Source organism: Micropterus dolomieu, linkage group LG10 (assembly GCF_021292245.1).
Source record: "Micropterus dolomieu isolate WLL.071019.BEF.003 ecotype Adirondacks linkage group LG10, ASM2129224v1, whole genome shotgun sequence".
Classification (NCBI taxonomy): Eukaryota; Metazoa; Chordata; class Actinopteri; order Centrarchiformes; family Centrarchidae; genus Micropterus; species Micropterus dolomieu.
Genome location: NC_060159.1, coordinates 8,146,377 through 8,163,315, shown reverse-complemented (window position 1 = coordinate 8,163,315; position 16,939 = coordinate 8,146,377). Strand labels below are relative to the sequence as shown.

Genomic DNA, 16,939 nt, shown 5'->3' with positions numbered 1-16,939 from the left:
TGTGAGCGCAACTGTTTGTGTGTGTTTTGGAGTTGTGGCTGCGTTTGTATTTGAAATACCGGCCACGAGATATAAATTGTCTGCACGAAAGCAGAATAATGTATGTACATGTGTGTGTGTGTGTGTGTTCGTATGGCTCCTGTCCTCATGACTGAAGCACATTTCCGTAGGAAACAATTGCACCTCATTGGCTCAACCAATGACGGAAGCCACAGCCCCTGGGCCCGTCCCGTCGCCGAGACCAAAGTTTGGTTGGTTGGGAACGTGTGTGCGCACGTGTGTGTTGTGTGTGTGTGTTTGGGGACAGTGGAACAAAGGGCCACAATCCATTCCACTTGCAGTGTCCTCATGGATGGAGAGGAGGGGATGTGGTTTCCGTGGTGATGAGAGTGAAGTGTCGATAAGCCAAGGAGGGGAGGAGCCTAAACCTCCGCTTCTTTCAAGCCGATTCGTTCCTCCTCCTGTCAGTCACTGTTGGACTTCTTCAGGGAGAAGGCGAGGATATTGAAGTGGCCACTGAGCTGTTGTACCTAGCAATGGAAAAAAACAAACATTATTTTGTACCACATTCAAATCCATGTCCGGATTCAGTTAAAAAAAATGTTTAATTTCCAACATTTAGCAGCACAAGACCAAGGTACCACGACAATCTGAAGTCCAGTGCATTAAAATAGTTACTGATCTGGTTAGAAACAGGACAACAAGCCATGAGAAAACAGCTCAAAATACGTTGAGGACTGCCCCCCTAGTTTGACATTTTGTAAAATACACCGTTAAATACACTGAACAAAATTATAAATGCAACATTTTTGTTTTTGCCCCCATTCATCATGAACTGAAGTCAAAGATCTAAGACTTTCTCTATGTACGCAAAAGGCCTATTTCTCTCAAAGGCACAGGTGTGCCTTAGGCTGGCCACAATAAAAGGCCACTCGAAAATGTGCAGTTCCATCACACAGCACAATGCCACAGATGTCACAAATTTTGAGGGAGCGTGCAATTGACATGCTGACTGCAGGAATGTCCATCAGAGCTGTTGCCTGTGAATTGAATGTTCATTTCTCTACCATAAGCCGTCTCCAAAGGCGTTTCAGAGAATTTGGCAGTACATCCAACCGGCCTCACAACCGCAGACCATGTGTAACCACACCAGCCCAGAACCTCCACAGCATCTTCACCTCCAAGATCATCTGAGACCAGCCACCCGGACGGCTGCTGCAACAATAACCAAAGAATTTCTGCACAAACTGTCAGGAACCGTTTCAGGGAAGCTCATCTGCATGCTCGTCGTCCTCATCGGGGTCTTGACCTGACTGCAACTTCGCACAGCCATTGAAGAGGAGTGGACCAACATTCCACAGGCCACAATCAACAGCCTGATCAACTCTATGCAAAGGAGATGTGTTACACTGCGTGAGGCAAATGGTGGTCACACCAGATACTGACTGGTTTCCAGACCCCACTATTACAGTGAAACTGCACATTTTCGAGTGGCCTTTTATTGTGGCCAGCCTAAGGCACACCTGTGCCTTTGAGAGAAATAGGCCTTTTGTAAACACAGAGAAAGTCTTAGATCTTTGAGTTCAGCTCATGATGAATGGGGGCAAAAACAAAAGTGTTGCGTTTAGAATTATGTTCAGTATATAAGGCTACAACTAGCAGCCAGCTTAGCTAAGCTTAGCACAAAGACTGGAAACAAGGAAACTGCTTGCCTGGCTCTGACTGTACAGTATCTCACAAAAGTGAGTACACCCCTCACATTTTTGTAAATATTTGATTATGTCTTTTCATGAGACCACACTGAAGAAATTACACTTTGCTACAATGTAAAGCAGTGAATGTTGAACTTTAGCTGAACTTTTTTTAATAATCGCAAATCATAATCACAATATCTGGCAGAAAAATCGCAATTAGATTTTTTTTTACAAATTGTTCAGCCCTAGTGGCCACACAAAATATTGACACTTTGGGCCCAATTTGGACATTTTCACTTAGGGGTGTACTCGCTTTTGTTGCCAGCGGTTTATACATTAATGGCTGCGTGATGTGTTATTTTGAGAGGACAGCAAATTTACACTGTTATACAAGCTGAACACTCACCACTTTACATTGTAGTAAAGTGTAATTTCTTCAGTGTTGTCACATGAAATGATAATCAAATATTTACTAAAATGTGAGCAGTGTGCTCACCTTTGTGAGATACTGTATCTGGCCAAGCAACTGGCAGAGATTCCAGTAAATTATTACACAGAGCAAAGAAATAGTGCAACACATAACCCCCTGTAAAACAGCAAATTGACAGCCTTTGAACTGAATTAAACAACAAAACATAGCGTGTTCATTATTGAGCTTAAGAGGAGCAGGTAGGTGGATTTTGGTACCATTCGACAGAGCCAGGCTTGCTATTTCCCGGTTTCAAGTCTTCATGCTAAGCTAAGCTAACCGGCTGCTCTTACCACTGATACACCATAGTGTATGTGTGCTAGTATGACAGCAGAAGTCCACAGATACAGCAGAAGGGTCTCGTTGAACACCCCGGTCACCGCTAACATCACCACTGGTGTCATGGGCAGCAACAGCCAGCTCAGCGCCTGACAACGTGTGTTACTCATCTGACACACAATCAGCTTACACTGCAAGATAAATACAGACATTCATGCATGAATAAACCTACATTATCACCTGAATACAGATTTTATATATTCACACATCTATATCTATAGATATATATAGTGGGTGATGAAAGTATGTGCACCTTTAAAAAAAAAAAATAGAAACATGTGTGTGTACATGTGTGAAAAATCAGCAGGCACTCACCGTGACGTTAGCGAAGGCTGTCCCCACCATGAGGTAGAAGATCCTGGGCTGCAGCTCGAGGATGTTGGATGGAGAAAAGACCACCCAAGTGGTGGACAAGACAAAAAGGAGGACGGGAGAAAGAAAGGGCAGGAAGGCTTCGTACAGGCTGCTGTGCTTCAGAGTGTTACTGCGATGAGCTCTGCAAAACCACAGAGGGTGAAGAGTTCAGATCACTGTGTGAAATAACAATACTACAATATAATAAAACACTAATGAAAAGTTGACTAACTTCAGGACGTTGTAGAGGCTCATGGGTAAGGTCACAGTGAAGGAACAGGCTGGGAAACAAAAGACACGCATTATTGGAGCTGCTTCAGCTAGTGAATTAATGTATTCAGAGTGACCAATCACAGCTCACCAATGATCATAAAGGTGAAAAGGTCTCTATAGAGGAATTGCCACAGGATTGGCTGGTACCATGTTTCCACGCCGACCACGGCAGTGACCAAGAATATGAGAGAGATGGTCTGGAAGGAGATGAGACCCAAGGCATCAAGTCATTAAAAGGCTCGTGTGTCATGGTGGCGACCATTGGCTAACCCCCTCCCCCCAGACAGTGATTGTCCAATTATAGCTTAGCGACCGTAACTAGGCACAGAAAGTCTGTAAGGGTAGTAAGAGCGATAAAAAGAGTCTAGATGAAGACAACAAAGATATGAGCACAGTGTAAGAAATTGTCTGCTCGTAATGTAAGCCGCAAACTTGTCCAACATGTCCAACTAACTAGCTTGCAACCTACAGTAGCAACCAAGCGTTATTTTCAAGGCCAAGGCCACATTATTCTATGGGGTTACAGGTTATGTTCATTAACACCCTGTTCATGACTAGCACATCCTCTCCCAGTATCTCTCAGTATTCTCCCACTGCATGGGAGCCAGTCCTGGATGCTACTATAGCTGAGTAGGCTAACGTTAGTGGCTCAGTCCTGCTTTTTATTTGATTTGACAAAGTTTATATTCCAGCAACCTCATTCAAACTTAAGATAGTGTTCCATTCGCTAAATACAGCGGTTAGTCATCATCCTAAGAGCCTTTTCTCCTTTCTGTTACCTTAAAAGTGAAACATACTGTTTGAAATGACAAGCAATAAAGCGTAAATTCAATGCCTGTCTTGCTTGTCCAAGTATGTAAGCTGAGCAGCTAAACAGTAGTGTTACTACAAACTAACTTTTTTTTAAGTGTGAAAACTGTATTTTTGCTTATTACACTAAAATACTAGAGCCAACTAACTCTACATTATGATACAAGTAGACGTTTCTTTCTTTTCATGTCTTCTTCATGAATCTTCAAGTGGTGAGGGATGCTAACTGACATGCAGCTTTAGCCGTATTTAGCTGTACGTAAGCAAGTGCAAAATTGCGGTACCTTTTACAGAGTTCAGCTAGAAACATTAAAACCAAAGTTTGCGTTGAAAAACCATTTTCAACCAACTCATGAAGCTGATAAAATCAACGGCTGTTGGTTAGAAATAAGAATCCAGGTTTTATGCGCGTTTGTATGCGTTCTTACCACTTGGCTGATGTCGTATCCCCAGGGCAGAAACAAGATGCCAGTGTTATATTTCTCCCAGTGAGATAGAATGAATGAGAACAGCACCACCCACAGGATGTAATACAGTGTGGCTACGCCCACACCGCTTTCACCACGCCCGAATATGGAGTAGACGGTAGCGACAAAGAAGATGCAGGCCCAACTGTCCAGGCCGTGGTCAAACAGCTCCCCTAGTGGCGTGGAGGAGTTGGTGCGACGAGCCTGTTTCCCATCAACACCATCTACACGTAACAAAAAAAAAAAAGGAAAGAAAAAAAGACAGGGATCATTACATACAATCCATGTGTATGTTTTTTTACATCTCCCATTCCTACTTCACCTGTACAAACAGCCACATTACTGCTTCCCACGACTGAACTGACTGTCACATCAACTGATCATTTCTTCCACACAGTGAAGTTGCCTTGCAGTGAAATTCTGGAGAATGTCAGGTGTTTTTCTAGACTGCTCCTCTCTTTTCCACCATTGTTTACAAACCAATAAATCACTATCAACAGTCAGATAACCACACAAGTCTCGCTGACATCAACATTAAATGTAGGCCTATTGCTTGGAAATAGCAGCCAGTTGCAGTAGTGTGTTTACAGCAAACAGCTGATGGGGTTAAGCTAAATACTGGGACCGGAATTGAAACTGGAAAAGTTTTCATCAGTCAGAAGGTTTTTACACAGAGCCGAAGTCGGTCTCCTCTTTCTGAATACAACAGGTAATAAAGCTTGTTAAAATCCCGTTCCTTCGACGCTCAGTCGACACAGACTTCAGTGCTGCAGCTGGTCTTCAACTCTTGTCGGCTGGAAATGTTGTAATAACCATGCAAACTGTCGCCTGCCTGCCTGTGCATCACTTTGTCAGGCGAGGGCCTATGGCCTATGTCAGCTGGTTAATTTGCCTAATCTTCGCAGATCTTTAGACCACAGTGGAAACACACACAATAGTGGGCTGAAGGAACCTTTTAGTTCCTTGAAAAGATATCCGGGGACTTAAAAGTACCTGATGAACTTAAGTGCAATATTCTCTCTTCTTTGGCTCTGTTTTGCTCTCCACCAACATTCATCATATCCCCTATCAGTAAACAAAAATACTGATCAGGGCAGTTTAAACAAATTAAAACTGCAGCGCCCAATGTATGTGAACTGTAAACTACTCAGCTGACCAGTCTACAACGCAGGCTTCATAAACGAGTAGGTTGTGATTGTGTACAATCATTTTGTGTATCCATGTTGATCGTAATAGGTGTTTAAGGATGCTATGAATGCTGTTATCATATCCCACATGAACATCTTGAATTATCTTTTCTTGAGGGCACTTAATTAAACAGCAGTTGTTAAAAGAAGGCAGAGTCTATCAATAATTTCCCCACCCACATTTTATGGCCTGCTTCTCCTACCTTGTTTCCTGTGTGATACACTTAAGGTGGTCTTTGTTTTTGAATGCTTGCCTGGCAACCATACTGTTATCAGGACATTTAATAATCTGAATTTTTTGTTTTAAGTTTTGTGATTACTACACCAAAACCTACTACTAAAAAGTGAAACCACACAATGTAAGTTATGTTTCTTTTTAAAGGTCAATCTTAATCGTGCTGTCTATGTTTCAGTGTATTCTTTTCCACATGAAAAGTGTTGATTCAAATATTTATTTCAGTTTCTTCACTACAAAATCTCCTAGCATGCCAGTATATTCAAATGATAATCCTACTGATCGATAATGTGGCAATCCTTTGATATTGGTATCGGTTGTTACTTGTTTTATATCCCTCAAACACTGCAATCACATTTCAACACACAACACAAAGTACCTTGTTTATCTAAGGACAATATGATGAAACAAAATTAAACACATCCAAACCTCCAAGATATCAGGTGCGGTATCTTTTAGGCATTTCATTTTCACTAGTACATGTCGCCCTATACTGGTCATGATTAAGAGTCTCATAGCTGCTGTGAAGAATACATTCCACTGGGAAGACTCTCCCCCGAGCCTCTCAAAAAGTCAGCGAAAAACAACACACAGGGGTTAGGACTCACCGAGTGTATAGGCCAAGAAGTTGAAGATCCCTGCAGCAACCCAGACCCAACTAGGCACGTGTTGATGTGCTGCAGCTGAGACACAAATAATGTAAATATGCAGCACACCACGCAGAAACAGAGAAAAATGGAGAACCATTGATCAGCCAAATTAATTTTCACTTTACTTAAATTAACTCAGGGGTTGGTTAAAACATATCTAATCTAAAATGGAAGGGAACGCAAGAGCAACTGTATGGAATAAGAACTGCAAAAGAGCACATTTTGAGGTCAACCCTTAAAACGTGTGCATAATTTGGTTTAGCTATTCTAATAAAGGCTGACCCCTGACAGCAAATATTCTGGTGAGGACATTTTCACTCGTCTCTGTAGTGACTATAGAAGTTTAGAGTAAGTGTCATGTCTGCCTGTTTAATGCACTTTGTGTGTGTATGTGTAGTTATGTGTGCAAAACGTGAGTAGTTACAGTATCTCAATTAGGGGTGTACTCACTTTTGTTGCCAGCAGTTTAGACATTACTGGCTGCGTGATGTGTAATTTTGAGGGGACAGCAAATTTAAACTGTTATACAAGCTGTACACTCACTACTTGACATTGTAGCAAAGTGTCATTTCTTCAGTTATGTCACGTGAAAAGATATAATCAAATATGTCAGGGTGTACACACTTTTGTGAGATACGGTATATGACATAAGAGACATGATGGGGCACAGTATCTTTACAGATGTGCGTCAATCTTTGTTTATGTCCTAGAGATACTGTTGTACATGGTCACAGTAGTAGCTTTGTGCGTGTGTGTGTGTGTGTGTGTGTGATGGGTTAGTGATTACCCTGAGCCACCATGGGCAGTCATGTTTCAGCGAGTCGGTGGACTTCGTCTTTCATAAACAAACACAAACACGACTAGCAACAAGGGAAAAATAAGTGCGCAGAGGACCTACCAGAGGCAGTGAAGTCAAAGTCGAAGAAGGCCAACATAAGGAAATTCAACACAAGGAACATAAAGCCTGTAAATGTAATGAGGTTTGGAGCTAACCATGTTGGTAGAAACTGTTGAGAAAGAGATGGACAGAGACAAAAACATAGTGAGTGACAGTTAATCTACATGTCACTTTTCTTTTCAGAATACTTTTGACAATGATTAAATAACTAGACAGTAATTACTGTTGTCACACTTTATAGACGGTGTTTATCAGGTTGCAGTTAAGCAGAGATTAATGGAAAAAATAAAAGGCTTGATATAGATAAGAAGATAAATGTGCCATAACAGATTGTTTAGTGATGTTATGTTCGCGAACGAGCCTGTTCTTTTCAACGGCTCTTTGGTACGAACGAAGGGAACGGAGTCGTACTTGACGAGAGCCGTTCTTTTTACTGTTGTGACAAAACACTTGATTCCAAACAGTGGATCACTTCACAAATATGAGGTAGAACATCCAAAACAATTATGATAAAATCTTTTTCAAAAAATATGCATGAGTAAAATTAAGTAAAGCTTTTTTCAGTCCTTTTTCCTCAACAAAATAAACATCTTAATAAAAAATTAATTCCTGATGTGATTCAAGTGAATAAAATTAATCCGTGTATGGTTTGTCCTTAGTTTTTCTGTTTTGGTTTTAAAACAAAATAATCAGACATCGGTTTTTATTTTTCTCATTAACAGTTTGCACCCTGGCCATAAAACCTTTGATAAACATATTTGGGTATTTTCTTAGATCGCTCAGGTAACCATCTGCTTCATATCCGCCCAAAACAAAATGCTCCCTTGATGCTGAAGTACTTAAGCTAGAAATTGGAGAATTTGAGTGTTTGAGTTGTTTTTGCTCTAGTGAGCTCAATTTCCATCATTAATATTGTTTACAAGGCACCCATACTCTAATATGTATTGCATGTATTAGTATCTTAGAAATGAACATTCTGTGCATTTTAACACCACTGCATTCAAAACAACACAGTATCTCCAAAGACCAGAACAAACTATAACCATCAGAGACTGATGTGTTCTGACAGAGGAAAGGAAGGAGGTGGTGGTGGGTGAGGCTGTCTTGTTACTGTGTCACAGCATACCGTTGGAAACCTCATCAATGATGTACGCATGCACACGCAGACACAACGTGCAAACAGGACACACACAGAGGTGAACAGGTCTTTCTCACCTTCACCACAAAGTTCCAAAAAGGGTGCATGATATAGACAGAGAGGGGATTCGAGTCCACTGCGCTGTACTGCAAAGAGACACAATTTAATCAGTCAGGATGTCATTATCGAAAGCGAACTGTTCATCTGATTTGGTTGCATTTCGTGTCACATTTGATTCATTTCATCTCATTGCAAAGGAACCATGACTTGTAAAAAAAAAAATGGCCCTATGGCCTGACAAATAACATGTTTACTGGGTAATGCTGCAAGCCTGTCATCATGCAGATCAAAACAAACCTGATTCCAATTTCTTGTTACTTTATCCAGACATGATGACCACGTGTGCGTGCTACAACATAATATATCTTCTTTGTTGTTTATACAATTGAGGAGGGCTGTTTTCTTGTGATTAGTTTAGATTTAAGATCTCATTCTTACTCATAGTTCACTTAGAAGAAGACGAGGATTTGTATTTTCAGGTGATTACAGGTATAATTAATTAATTATTTTTAACTGTGTTGTTCTCGCAGGAGCAGTAGGCTCTTGAGTTCAAATGTACCACAACAAACATTCCTGTAGATATACTGAAGCAGTTAATACTTCAACAGTCAACCAAGGACACAGATTAGCGCCCTCTTTCTCATATGTACAGAAGCTTGCCTGGGATTGCACAATTAATCATTGAATCCATTATCAACATTGCAAAATAAAAAAATCACAGATTACTGGCTGATGTTCCGTAATGTCAACAGATTGTGTTCATCAAATCAACAAGAACAACCAATGCGATTAATCATCGTCACATTTGCAAAAACAAGACACTCTAGCCATCACTCTCATCTTGAACAGACACAACATACATGCATTCACACAGACACAAGCTACGTCCACACAGCAAGCGAGGTGACCGAGGAAGCGAGAGGGAGCAAGGTGGATGACCGTATGAAAAACCGAGCGAGACGATCAGTGGAATAATCTTTCACTCTCACGTGCTCTCCACTTGCATGCTTCCGTCTGTGCACCTTGCAAACACTGTGTCAAATAGGGCCACAGCCTTTTCATTCACTCACATTTGTCATCCATCCACTCTCCCCCAGTCACTGATGCTTGAGGCTGAGCAGCTAACACAAGAAGTGAGGTACTTAAAAAGCAATTATTGGAAAATGGTCTCTCAGCTCAGGGGAGCAGTTCCACGCATTAATCAAAGGAGGAGGTATTAGAGAGGGACTAAATGATCAAGGCATGTGTCATGTAAGAACAAAGAGCATGACCAGGGAAATACCAAATTAGTCTAATTGTCTAAGAATTGTGGGCTATACTGATCTTAAACTAATACATGTACAGCGCCCAAGTAAAATGATATCCCCTTTATCAAAACTGGTTTGTTTGAATTACTGTAAGATCCTTGAATAACTGCAAATCCTGTTTTCTACAGTCCTCCACAGCCTGTGTCAAGACAACAGACTCCTTATATCTGTATTGCCACATTGCTGTCCATCTTTATTGGAATTAACTTAACACTAAAAGGTTTGTGTGACTTACATAAGGGACGTTACTGCTTTAACATTTCAATTCTATATTCACTGGAATTCTTCGTTTTCCAATGTAGTGTACAGTGTACCCATTGAACTTCAGTGGTTTCCCCCTTACTTATCCATTACAGCAGCTAAGTTACTTGGTTTTCTTTCTCTTCTGTGTTTGTAATGTTAGCAAGTACCCTTCTACGCTCCAAGAGGAGACATGTGGGCAAGAGATGTGTGAAAACACACACAAAGTAAAGCCTTTGTTTGATAGCCAAGCCCAGCAGAAGAGAAATAGTCTCTAGCTAAGGATTAACTTAGCATGTAAAGTTATGCGCCAATGTCAATCACTTTCAAAATAAAAAAAAACTATTCACCCACATTATGTCTAAATATTCACACATCTTTGAATCATTTATATATTATATGTTTTGTTGTATTCACCAGACTTATAATAGCGTGTAAAATGGTTATATTGGGGGTAGAAGGTCAACTTTGTCGTTGGAAGTGTTCAAGCACCACTGTTTAAGTGTCATTGAGCAAGACATTGAATCAATCCTCCAAATGTGCTTTTTAAAGTCAGTCTGCTGACCCCAAACTTGAACGCTATCCAATCAGTAGTTAGTGAGAACAACTCCATAAACAACAACATTATGGCTATAGCAGCATCATTTTACAAGACACCATTAAAATTAACCTGAACAGGATTATATTGTAGTTATAAGTAACTAACCGAATGCAAAATGATCTATATATTGGACCACGCTTTTATTTTCTAGGGGAAATTGGACCAGCATCTGGTATGGTATTAGCTAGCTAACTCTGGCTACCTTTATAACCCTATTGTTTTTTTGCCAGGGAAGCACCCATGGATGTATGATAACGTCACATTCATGGAAGCACCCTGCAGATCGTGACAGCTAACCTAGCTGTTACACACACACACACACACACAAACACACAAACACACAAACACACTATTGGCTCAATAGCTATCTGCTAACAGGCTATTAAAATCTATTAATCATACCTTGTATTTGTCGAAGCCCGCAAGCTGCTCCTGAGTGACATATTCGTAAAGAGCCATGTCGGTACAGTATGGCTCCACAAGAGATAAATAGATATCACTTCCTTTGGAAATGCAAATCCCCAACGTTAGCTGCCGAGTCGAAGTACCATCTAGCTTGGCCGCTGTCGTTCTTTCACGCCGGGTGAGGTGATGTCGAAACATTTGGGCCACTCCTACGGAGCGCAAACATCCAGCTGGCAGAAGCTCACTACCGCCGCCTCTGGTCTGGGTGATGGCAATAAAGAATGGGAAAAAACATAATGAAATTCTCTCGAGTGGTCCAAAACTGCATGATTGTAATTAGTTTTGCTACCGCTTCAGAAAACGAATGCGGATCATTTTTATTGAGGTGTCGCATCTAGGCTTTATTTTGTTTACTGATCACTGAAGTCTGCTCTATTAAAACTATTTCTATGGCGCTGTCAAACGTGACGTGGCTTTCCCCTCCAGCCGGAAGAGAGATTTGCTTGTTTGCTGCTGAGTGGCTCAAGTACTGTCGCTGAAACCGAGAGTAAAACCCCAATTTAAGGGATAATGTAAGTAATAACATTAGTTAAATTACTTTGCAATATGTTAATTTTGTAATTTTCTTGAAGATTCATATGTAGTGTTTACTATATTGGTTGTTTCAGCCAGTGGTGGTTCTACTAGTAAGCTAGCTAGCTAACGTTAGCTAACATTAGCCAGGTTAACTTCACATAGATTTACGGTGCAGTCTTAATATTTAGCATAATTTGGCAGACAGATTTAAACCCATGCAATCAGTGAGGCAGTGGTGATTGGTACAATTACCATGATTTTCGGATTCATATACAAAATATTCATATGCAGGACCCACCTAATATACTAGTTAAGTGTCTGCGTTATGTGCTCAGAAAGTCACCTGTCTCTGCTTCTGTCACGTATAGTATTACCACTTAGCTTATGTGGTATTGTAAAGTAGACCGTACTATGTTGGTGTTTTTAGATGCTTTATCGGTGCGTTTCCGCTATTTGCTGCCCTTATTCAATACAATAAAAATCAATAATTTAAAGATTAAACATGACCATCATGCTTAGTATTATTGTGAATAGTAGATAGTCTTGTGTATGACCTAAATGTGACCGGAGGGCCATAGACTGTTTTCAGATATCCAAAAAGGTGTTTTACTGAGATGGAAAGAGATGATTCGAAGTAAACATATTACCTTTTATAGTAAAATGGACTAAAGCATGCGAAAACACTGGTATGATCCTCAGCTGCCTTTGACTAACGGCCTAACATACTTTTATTTAGAGTGAGTAGCTTACTTACACTTGTATTAATGTCTCTTCGTCCTTTGCAGAATGGTGACAGACGTGCAGCTGGCAATATTTGCCAACATGCTTGGCGTGTCATTGTTCCTGCTGGTTGTGTTATATCACTACGTTGCTGTCAATAACCCCAAGAAGCAGGAGTAGGGTCCGCCAATATGACCGGAGAGGTGAGTGCAGTTTAGGTTAGCCTAAGTTGGCTCAGCACTTTCAAGATCTTTTTTTTTTTTGTGGTTGCCAAACTCTGTTGTGTTCCACTTTGACTTCGAACAAGCCAAGTTTTTAATTCTATGCTACATTATTGAATTGTACAATAGTTCCATCTATGATTATTTAATGAATGTCATACTAATGAGTGAAAGCAAATGTGGTCTTCCGTATGTCTAAACGCACATAATTCAAGCTCATCATGGTAACATGAGATGTGGTTGAGATGTGCCAATTCAGTACTTGGCTAATGAGTTAACACTTGATCCTTGAGCATCAGTAAAAATGTGGAGGAACCATACTACTTAAATGTTTGTTAATGACTTCTCTCAGCCTCATTCGAAAGTCGAAGCACATCCAGCTACAAAGATGACTTTTCCTTCAAAGGTTTTAACTCCTCTGAACCAGCTTAAAGTCTTCTTCTCCCCACAGGTGAGATGGGACTCGGTGTCACCACCATGGAAACAACATTCCCATCTTTGAATTTCTTTGTACGATTGCACAGTAGTGTTTTTTCTAATAAAAATGTGTGAAATTCCTTTTGCATAAATGTTTCAATAAATTCCTTCACTTATTCTCCTCACACACCAGATACATCCTCATTGAGTTATTATATTACAAAACGTAACAAACAAGTGTTTTTCAAGTTATTTTATTTATACTTCAAGTTTGTTTCAAATTCTAACACAGTATTATAGCAGTCGCCATTTGTCACTGGGTTTAAGATATGCTTATTACACTTAGACAAATGTGAATATATGATAATAAAGGACATCTTGTTTTGGTGTGCTATGGAGCAAAACGCTCTACAGGAATGCGACGAGGAAAGTTTCTAAAATATACATATAGCGTGTATAAAGTTATTTATCCACTCATTGGACCATATCATGTTAAATTATTTTGAATCACTGTGGGTATAACTTCTTGACATTTAAACAAATCAAAGTAAAATAATCTCTTTTTGGCAACAATCCATCTTTAAGGTCTGTGTTAACTGACTTGTTTATAAGCCACTTGTAACTGGCTTCATGTATATGTGGAAAATTGATTTCAATACTTGCAGTTAAGTATTGTTTACTTGCGCAGTACTACTTTACAATGTGACATTTCAATTTCTTTGCTGTTCCTACTTATATCTGTGTAAAACAAACCATGAAAAAGTCCAGTGGGGTGTGAATACATTGTTATAGCCACTATATGCAAAGCACAAGCAACTTCTGGAATAATTACATTAAAAACACACTTTCCGCACACATTTGTCTCTAAACTCACCATAGAAATGAGGAGGTTAAAACGGTGCTGCGGTCTTTGTCAGTCTGAATTTGCTGTAAGTGGCTGACTGTGAAAATACTCATCAGTGCATAACAGTGTTGGTCAGAGTGCATTTCATATCTTTTTAGGGGAGAGGACAGCAGAAGGAAAGGACTAAAATAACAAACGGAAATGTGTGGTCAGTGATGGTAGCTGAAATGTTCAAGGATCTTTCAAGTCTATGGTTTTCTCGGTCAGTTGTAAAGTTTTTTCCTCTCCCCTTCCTCAGTCATTGTGGTTTCGTTGAGCTAGGCACTCCACTTGCTCCAGTAAGGCTGCTCAGTGGTAGTGCTGGACAGCTCCTAGCTCTGACTATGTTGAACAGCATTGGTTGGAAACACCATGCATGCTCTGGGAAATGTAAATAAATAGTGTTAAAGTTCTATTGCACATTAGGATAAATGATCCAAATAATCATCCTGTGAGGACGCCTCCCCTTCTACGCAAGTGCGTCCTCTTCTGAGCAGTTCTTAAGCTTCTCCACACAGGGTCACTGTCTCACACATGTTCACAGTCTCAGGCAGAGGCACCACTGGAGTTTCCTCAACCTTCAAAAACATCATACACCCACGTCAAGTTGTTGTAATTTTGTTCATTCATTCATTTATGTACAGAATTAATTTCTCTTAGAGACACAATGTGTGTATCTGTTTTCACCTCTTGCAGAGTTTCATCCTTCTCTGGTGCGGTTTCCATAATAGTACTTCCTTTGTAGTGTAAACTCTTGTCTGAGCCTTTCTTCATTAGTGATTTACCCTCTTTCCCCGACACAGCTGTGGAGTGAAATAAGAGTGATGTTAAGTGTGTGCATGTGCATTTTACATACTGGAAAGAGGGAACTCAAAAAGCAATGTCACGCAGCACTTTTATATCTTCTGTAATGCTGTGAGACTTGCATGGGAATACACACTGAAGCCAAATTGAGTGCTAAAAGTATGCAAATAGGGAGCAGCATTTTAGAAAGTGCATGATGGAATGTCACAGGCACAGCACAGCTTGTTGTAGTTGCGCCATCATTTAAATAGATGATACTTAGGCACTGCATGCTAACATTTGCTTAATAGCACTAAACACAAAGTACAGCTGAGATACTGAAGAAATGGACAAATTCCAGGAATGACTAAAGTGATTACAAGTCATCCTGAGGGGGACATAATGTCTATACTATATTTCATGGCAATTCATTTAATAGCTTTTGAGATATGTCTCTCAAAACCAAAGATATCGGGGATGACTAAAGTCAGAAGGACACGTCTGCGGATCTTGAATGTCTGTAGAAAATGTTGTGCAAATCCATTAAGTGGATGTACAAATATTTCACTGGATAAGTGAACATTTTTTCTTGTTAGGGGCACACAGAGAATCCCCAAATTCAGAAGGATTCACCCTCTAGGCACCATGAATGTCTGTACAAAATGTCATGGCAATCTATCCAATAGTTGTCGAGATATTTCAGTCTGGTCCAAAGTGGTGTACGGACCGATCCTTAGTAAAAAAAAATGTAGTCAAAGTAATGGCATAGACAGTTTAAGTATTCTTCAGAATTAATATTACCGTTACGTACACAAAATACAAAACTTGAATGATTTGTTGTGCAGAAAAGAACAGTTTTCCTTTAAGATAATGTAAAACCCATCTTTTAGATGACAAATTTGCTAAAACCCTGTATGTCACGTATCATATTTTGACTGATGCAACTGTTGGTCAGATGGCTCTCTCTATTTCAGACAGAGTCAACAGCACAGCAACATGTGTGTATACATGCCTGACAGTGACAGGTGTCGATGGAGGCCAGGTCTCAACAGCTTCCAGACCTTCATGGTGGCTGACTCGTCCTTATTTCCAGATGAGACTGGGTTAATGCTGCTAGGGGATGTTTTACTGTCATGTGTAGGAGGGGTTTCAGTTGACTCCACCCTCCTGATGGGGATGCGGCTCATATGAGGCTGCAGCTCACACCTGGGCAGGCAACAGAGGTGTTAATAGTTTTCACCACTCATTGATAAATCATAGCAAACATTACGCTAATGTCCATAGCATATAATGCTCCATGGTGACAATGCAGATGTGCAACCTTTTTTATTGTAATGATCTTCATCATTATGCGCTGTTTTCCATAAGGATTTCATTCCATTTGTGATTTCCAACCCTTTCTTGACTTATTTTGCTTAAAAATGTCCCTGAGATTTAAAAACTGCTCCGAGGTACTTAGACAAGATTGGACTCACTTGCTAAATTTGATGGAGGAAAGGATGTGTTCAGGCCCCAAGTCTTTATCAGTCTGTGACAGATGGAGACATTACAGTGAGACTTCACAAACCAAAAGTGTGTATGTGAAAAGGTGATAATACAAGAACTGGGGAGAATTTGCTCTCCGTGAGTGAGCCAGCAAGGTTCCGCTAACCTCTGTGCGGGCCTCTGCGGGGTGATGAGTGATTGTAAGAGATCGGCACCCTCTCCCCACACGTCCAGGACGCATGGGGAAAGGCGTTCTGGACCAACCCCCTGAACTGGGTCCACCAGCCTGAAAGTCTGGGCAGCTGATGCCTGTTAACCAGATGAAGGGACATAAACACAAGGAACAGAGAGAGGAAAGGAGAAACAGTGGGTGGTACATGAGTAACACAGCATTCATAAATGGATGCCTGTTCATGGTAAACAAAAACCATATATTAAAAACAATTTGGAAGTGGCTTTTGGCTGAATGTGAATGTATGAGTGGCCACAAGAAGAAATATATGGCTTATATTTATGATTCTACAGCAGAACCTTCCCTTTACCTGACATACCTTGGACTGACCATCTCATCCAATATGAAAGAGGAGAGGTTTTACTCTCAAACAGTTGTGACCTACAATATGTGAAGGCTAAAAAATAAAAATTACACTCACACAAACAGAGCCAACAGAGAGTGGGACCCACACACAGTAGTTGCTTCACAAATGAATAGTTTTTATTCCAGAGG

At 40.4% G+C, this 16,939-nt stretch overlaps 3 protein-coding genes across 6 annotated transcripts in view; 1 reads left to right on the top strand and 2 right to left on the bottom strand.

Annotated features, from left to right (window-relative positions):
- Positions 1-7: 7 nt before the first annotated feature.
- selenoi (selenoprotein I) lies at positions 8-11,306 on the bottom strand. Of its 2 annotated transcripts, none has more exons than XM_046061484.1 (10): positions 11,125-11,306; positions 8,592-8,660; positions 7,377-7,485; positions 6,437-6,511; positions 4,368-4,630; positions 3,218-3,326; positions 3,089-3,137; positions 2,818-2,998; positions 2,457-2,633; positions 8-530 (listed from the first exon to the last, which is right to left on the bottom strand). In XM_046061484.1, exons 1-10 carry the CDS (start codon positions 11,179-11,181, stop codon positions 423-425), a joined length of 1,197 nt encoding a protein of 398 aa, XP_045917440.1. In that variant the 5' UTR covers positions 11,182-11,306; the 3' UTR covers positions 8-422. The 2 variants fall into 2 exon arrangements, with proteins under 2 accessions (XP_045917440.1, XP_045917441.1); XM_046061485.1 differs by having other exon boundaries at positions 465-530.
- A 387-nt stretch (positions 11,307-11,693) lies between these two features.
- On the top strand, positions 11,694-13,201 carry ost4 (oligosaccharyltransferase complex subunit 4 (non-catalytic)). The gene is made up of 3 exons (XM_046061488.1): positions 11,694-11,699; positions 12,489-12,626; positions 13,096-13,201. Exon 2 carries the CDS (start codon positions 12,490-12,492, stop codon positions 12,601-12,603), a length of 114 nt encoding a protein of 37 aa, XP_045917444.1. The 5' UTR covers positions 11,694-11,699; position 12,489; the 3' UTR covers positions 12,604-12,626; positions 13,096-13,201.
- Positions 13,202-13,299: 98 nt separating this feature from the next.
- The window catches only part of agbl5 (AGBL carboxypeptidase 5), a 14,246-nt gene continuing 10,606 nt past the window's right edge, over positions 13,300-16,939 (bottom strand). For 2 of the 3 annotated variants that reach the window (XM_046061466.1, XM_046061463.1), the window contains 5 exons: positions 16,379-16,521; positions 16,203-16,255; positions 15,740-15,933; positions 14,632-14,747; positions 13,300-14,522 (listed from right to left, as the gene is read on the bottom strand). In XM_046061466.1, the coding sequence (XP_045917422.1) occupies positions 14,445-14,522; positions 14,632-14,747; positions 15,740-15,933; positions 16,203-16,255; positions 16,379-16,521 (584 nt within the window). In that variant the 3' untranslated portion in view covers positions 13,300-14,444. The remainder of the gene's footprint in view (positions 14,523-14,631; positions 14,748-15,739; positions 15,934-16,202; positions 16,256-16,378; positions 16,522-16,939) is intronic. The other variant, XM_046061464.1, reaches the window with a different exon arrangement.

Coding starts and splice junctions, on each gene's coding strand:
- selenoi (XM_046061485.1), bottom strand. CDS start 11,181: ATGGCTCTTTACGAATATGTCACTCAGGAGCAGCTTGCGGGCTTCGAC. Junction 2,999..3,088: donor AGCCTCTACAACGTCCTGAA/GTTAGTCAACTT, acceptor GTGGTTTTGCAG/AGCTCATCGCAGTAACACTC. Junction 531..2,456: donor TACACTATGGTGTATCAGTG/GTAAGAGCAGCC, acceptor TTCCATTGCTAG/GTACAACAGCTCAGTGGCCA.
- ost4 (XM_046061488.1), top strand. CDS start 12,490: ATGGTGACAGACGTGCAGCTGGCAATATTTGCCAACATGCTTGGCGTG.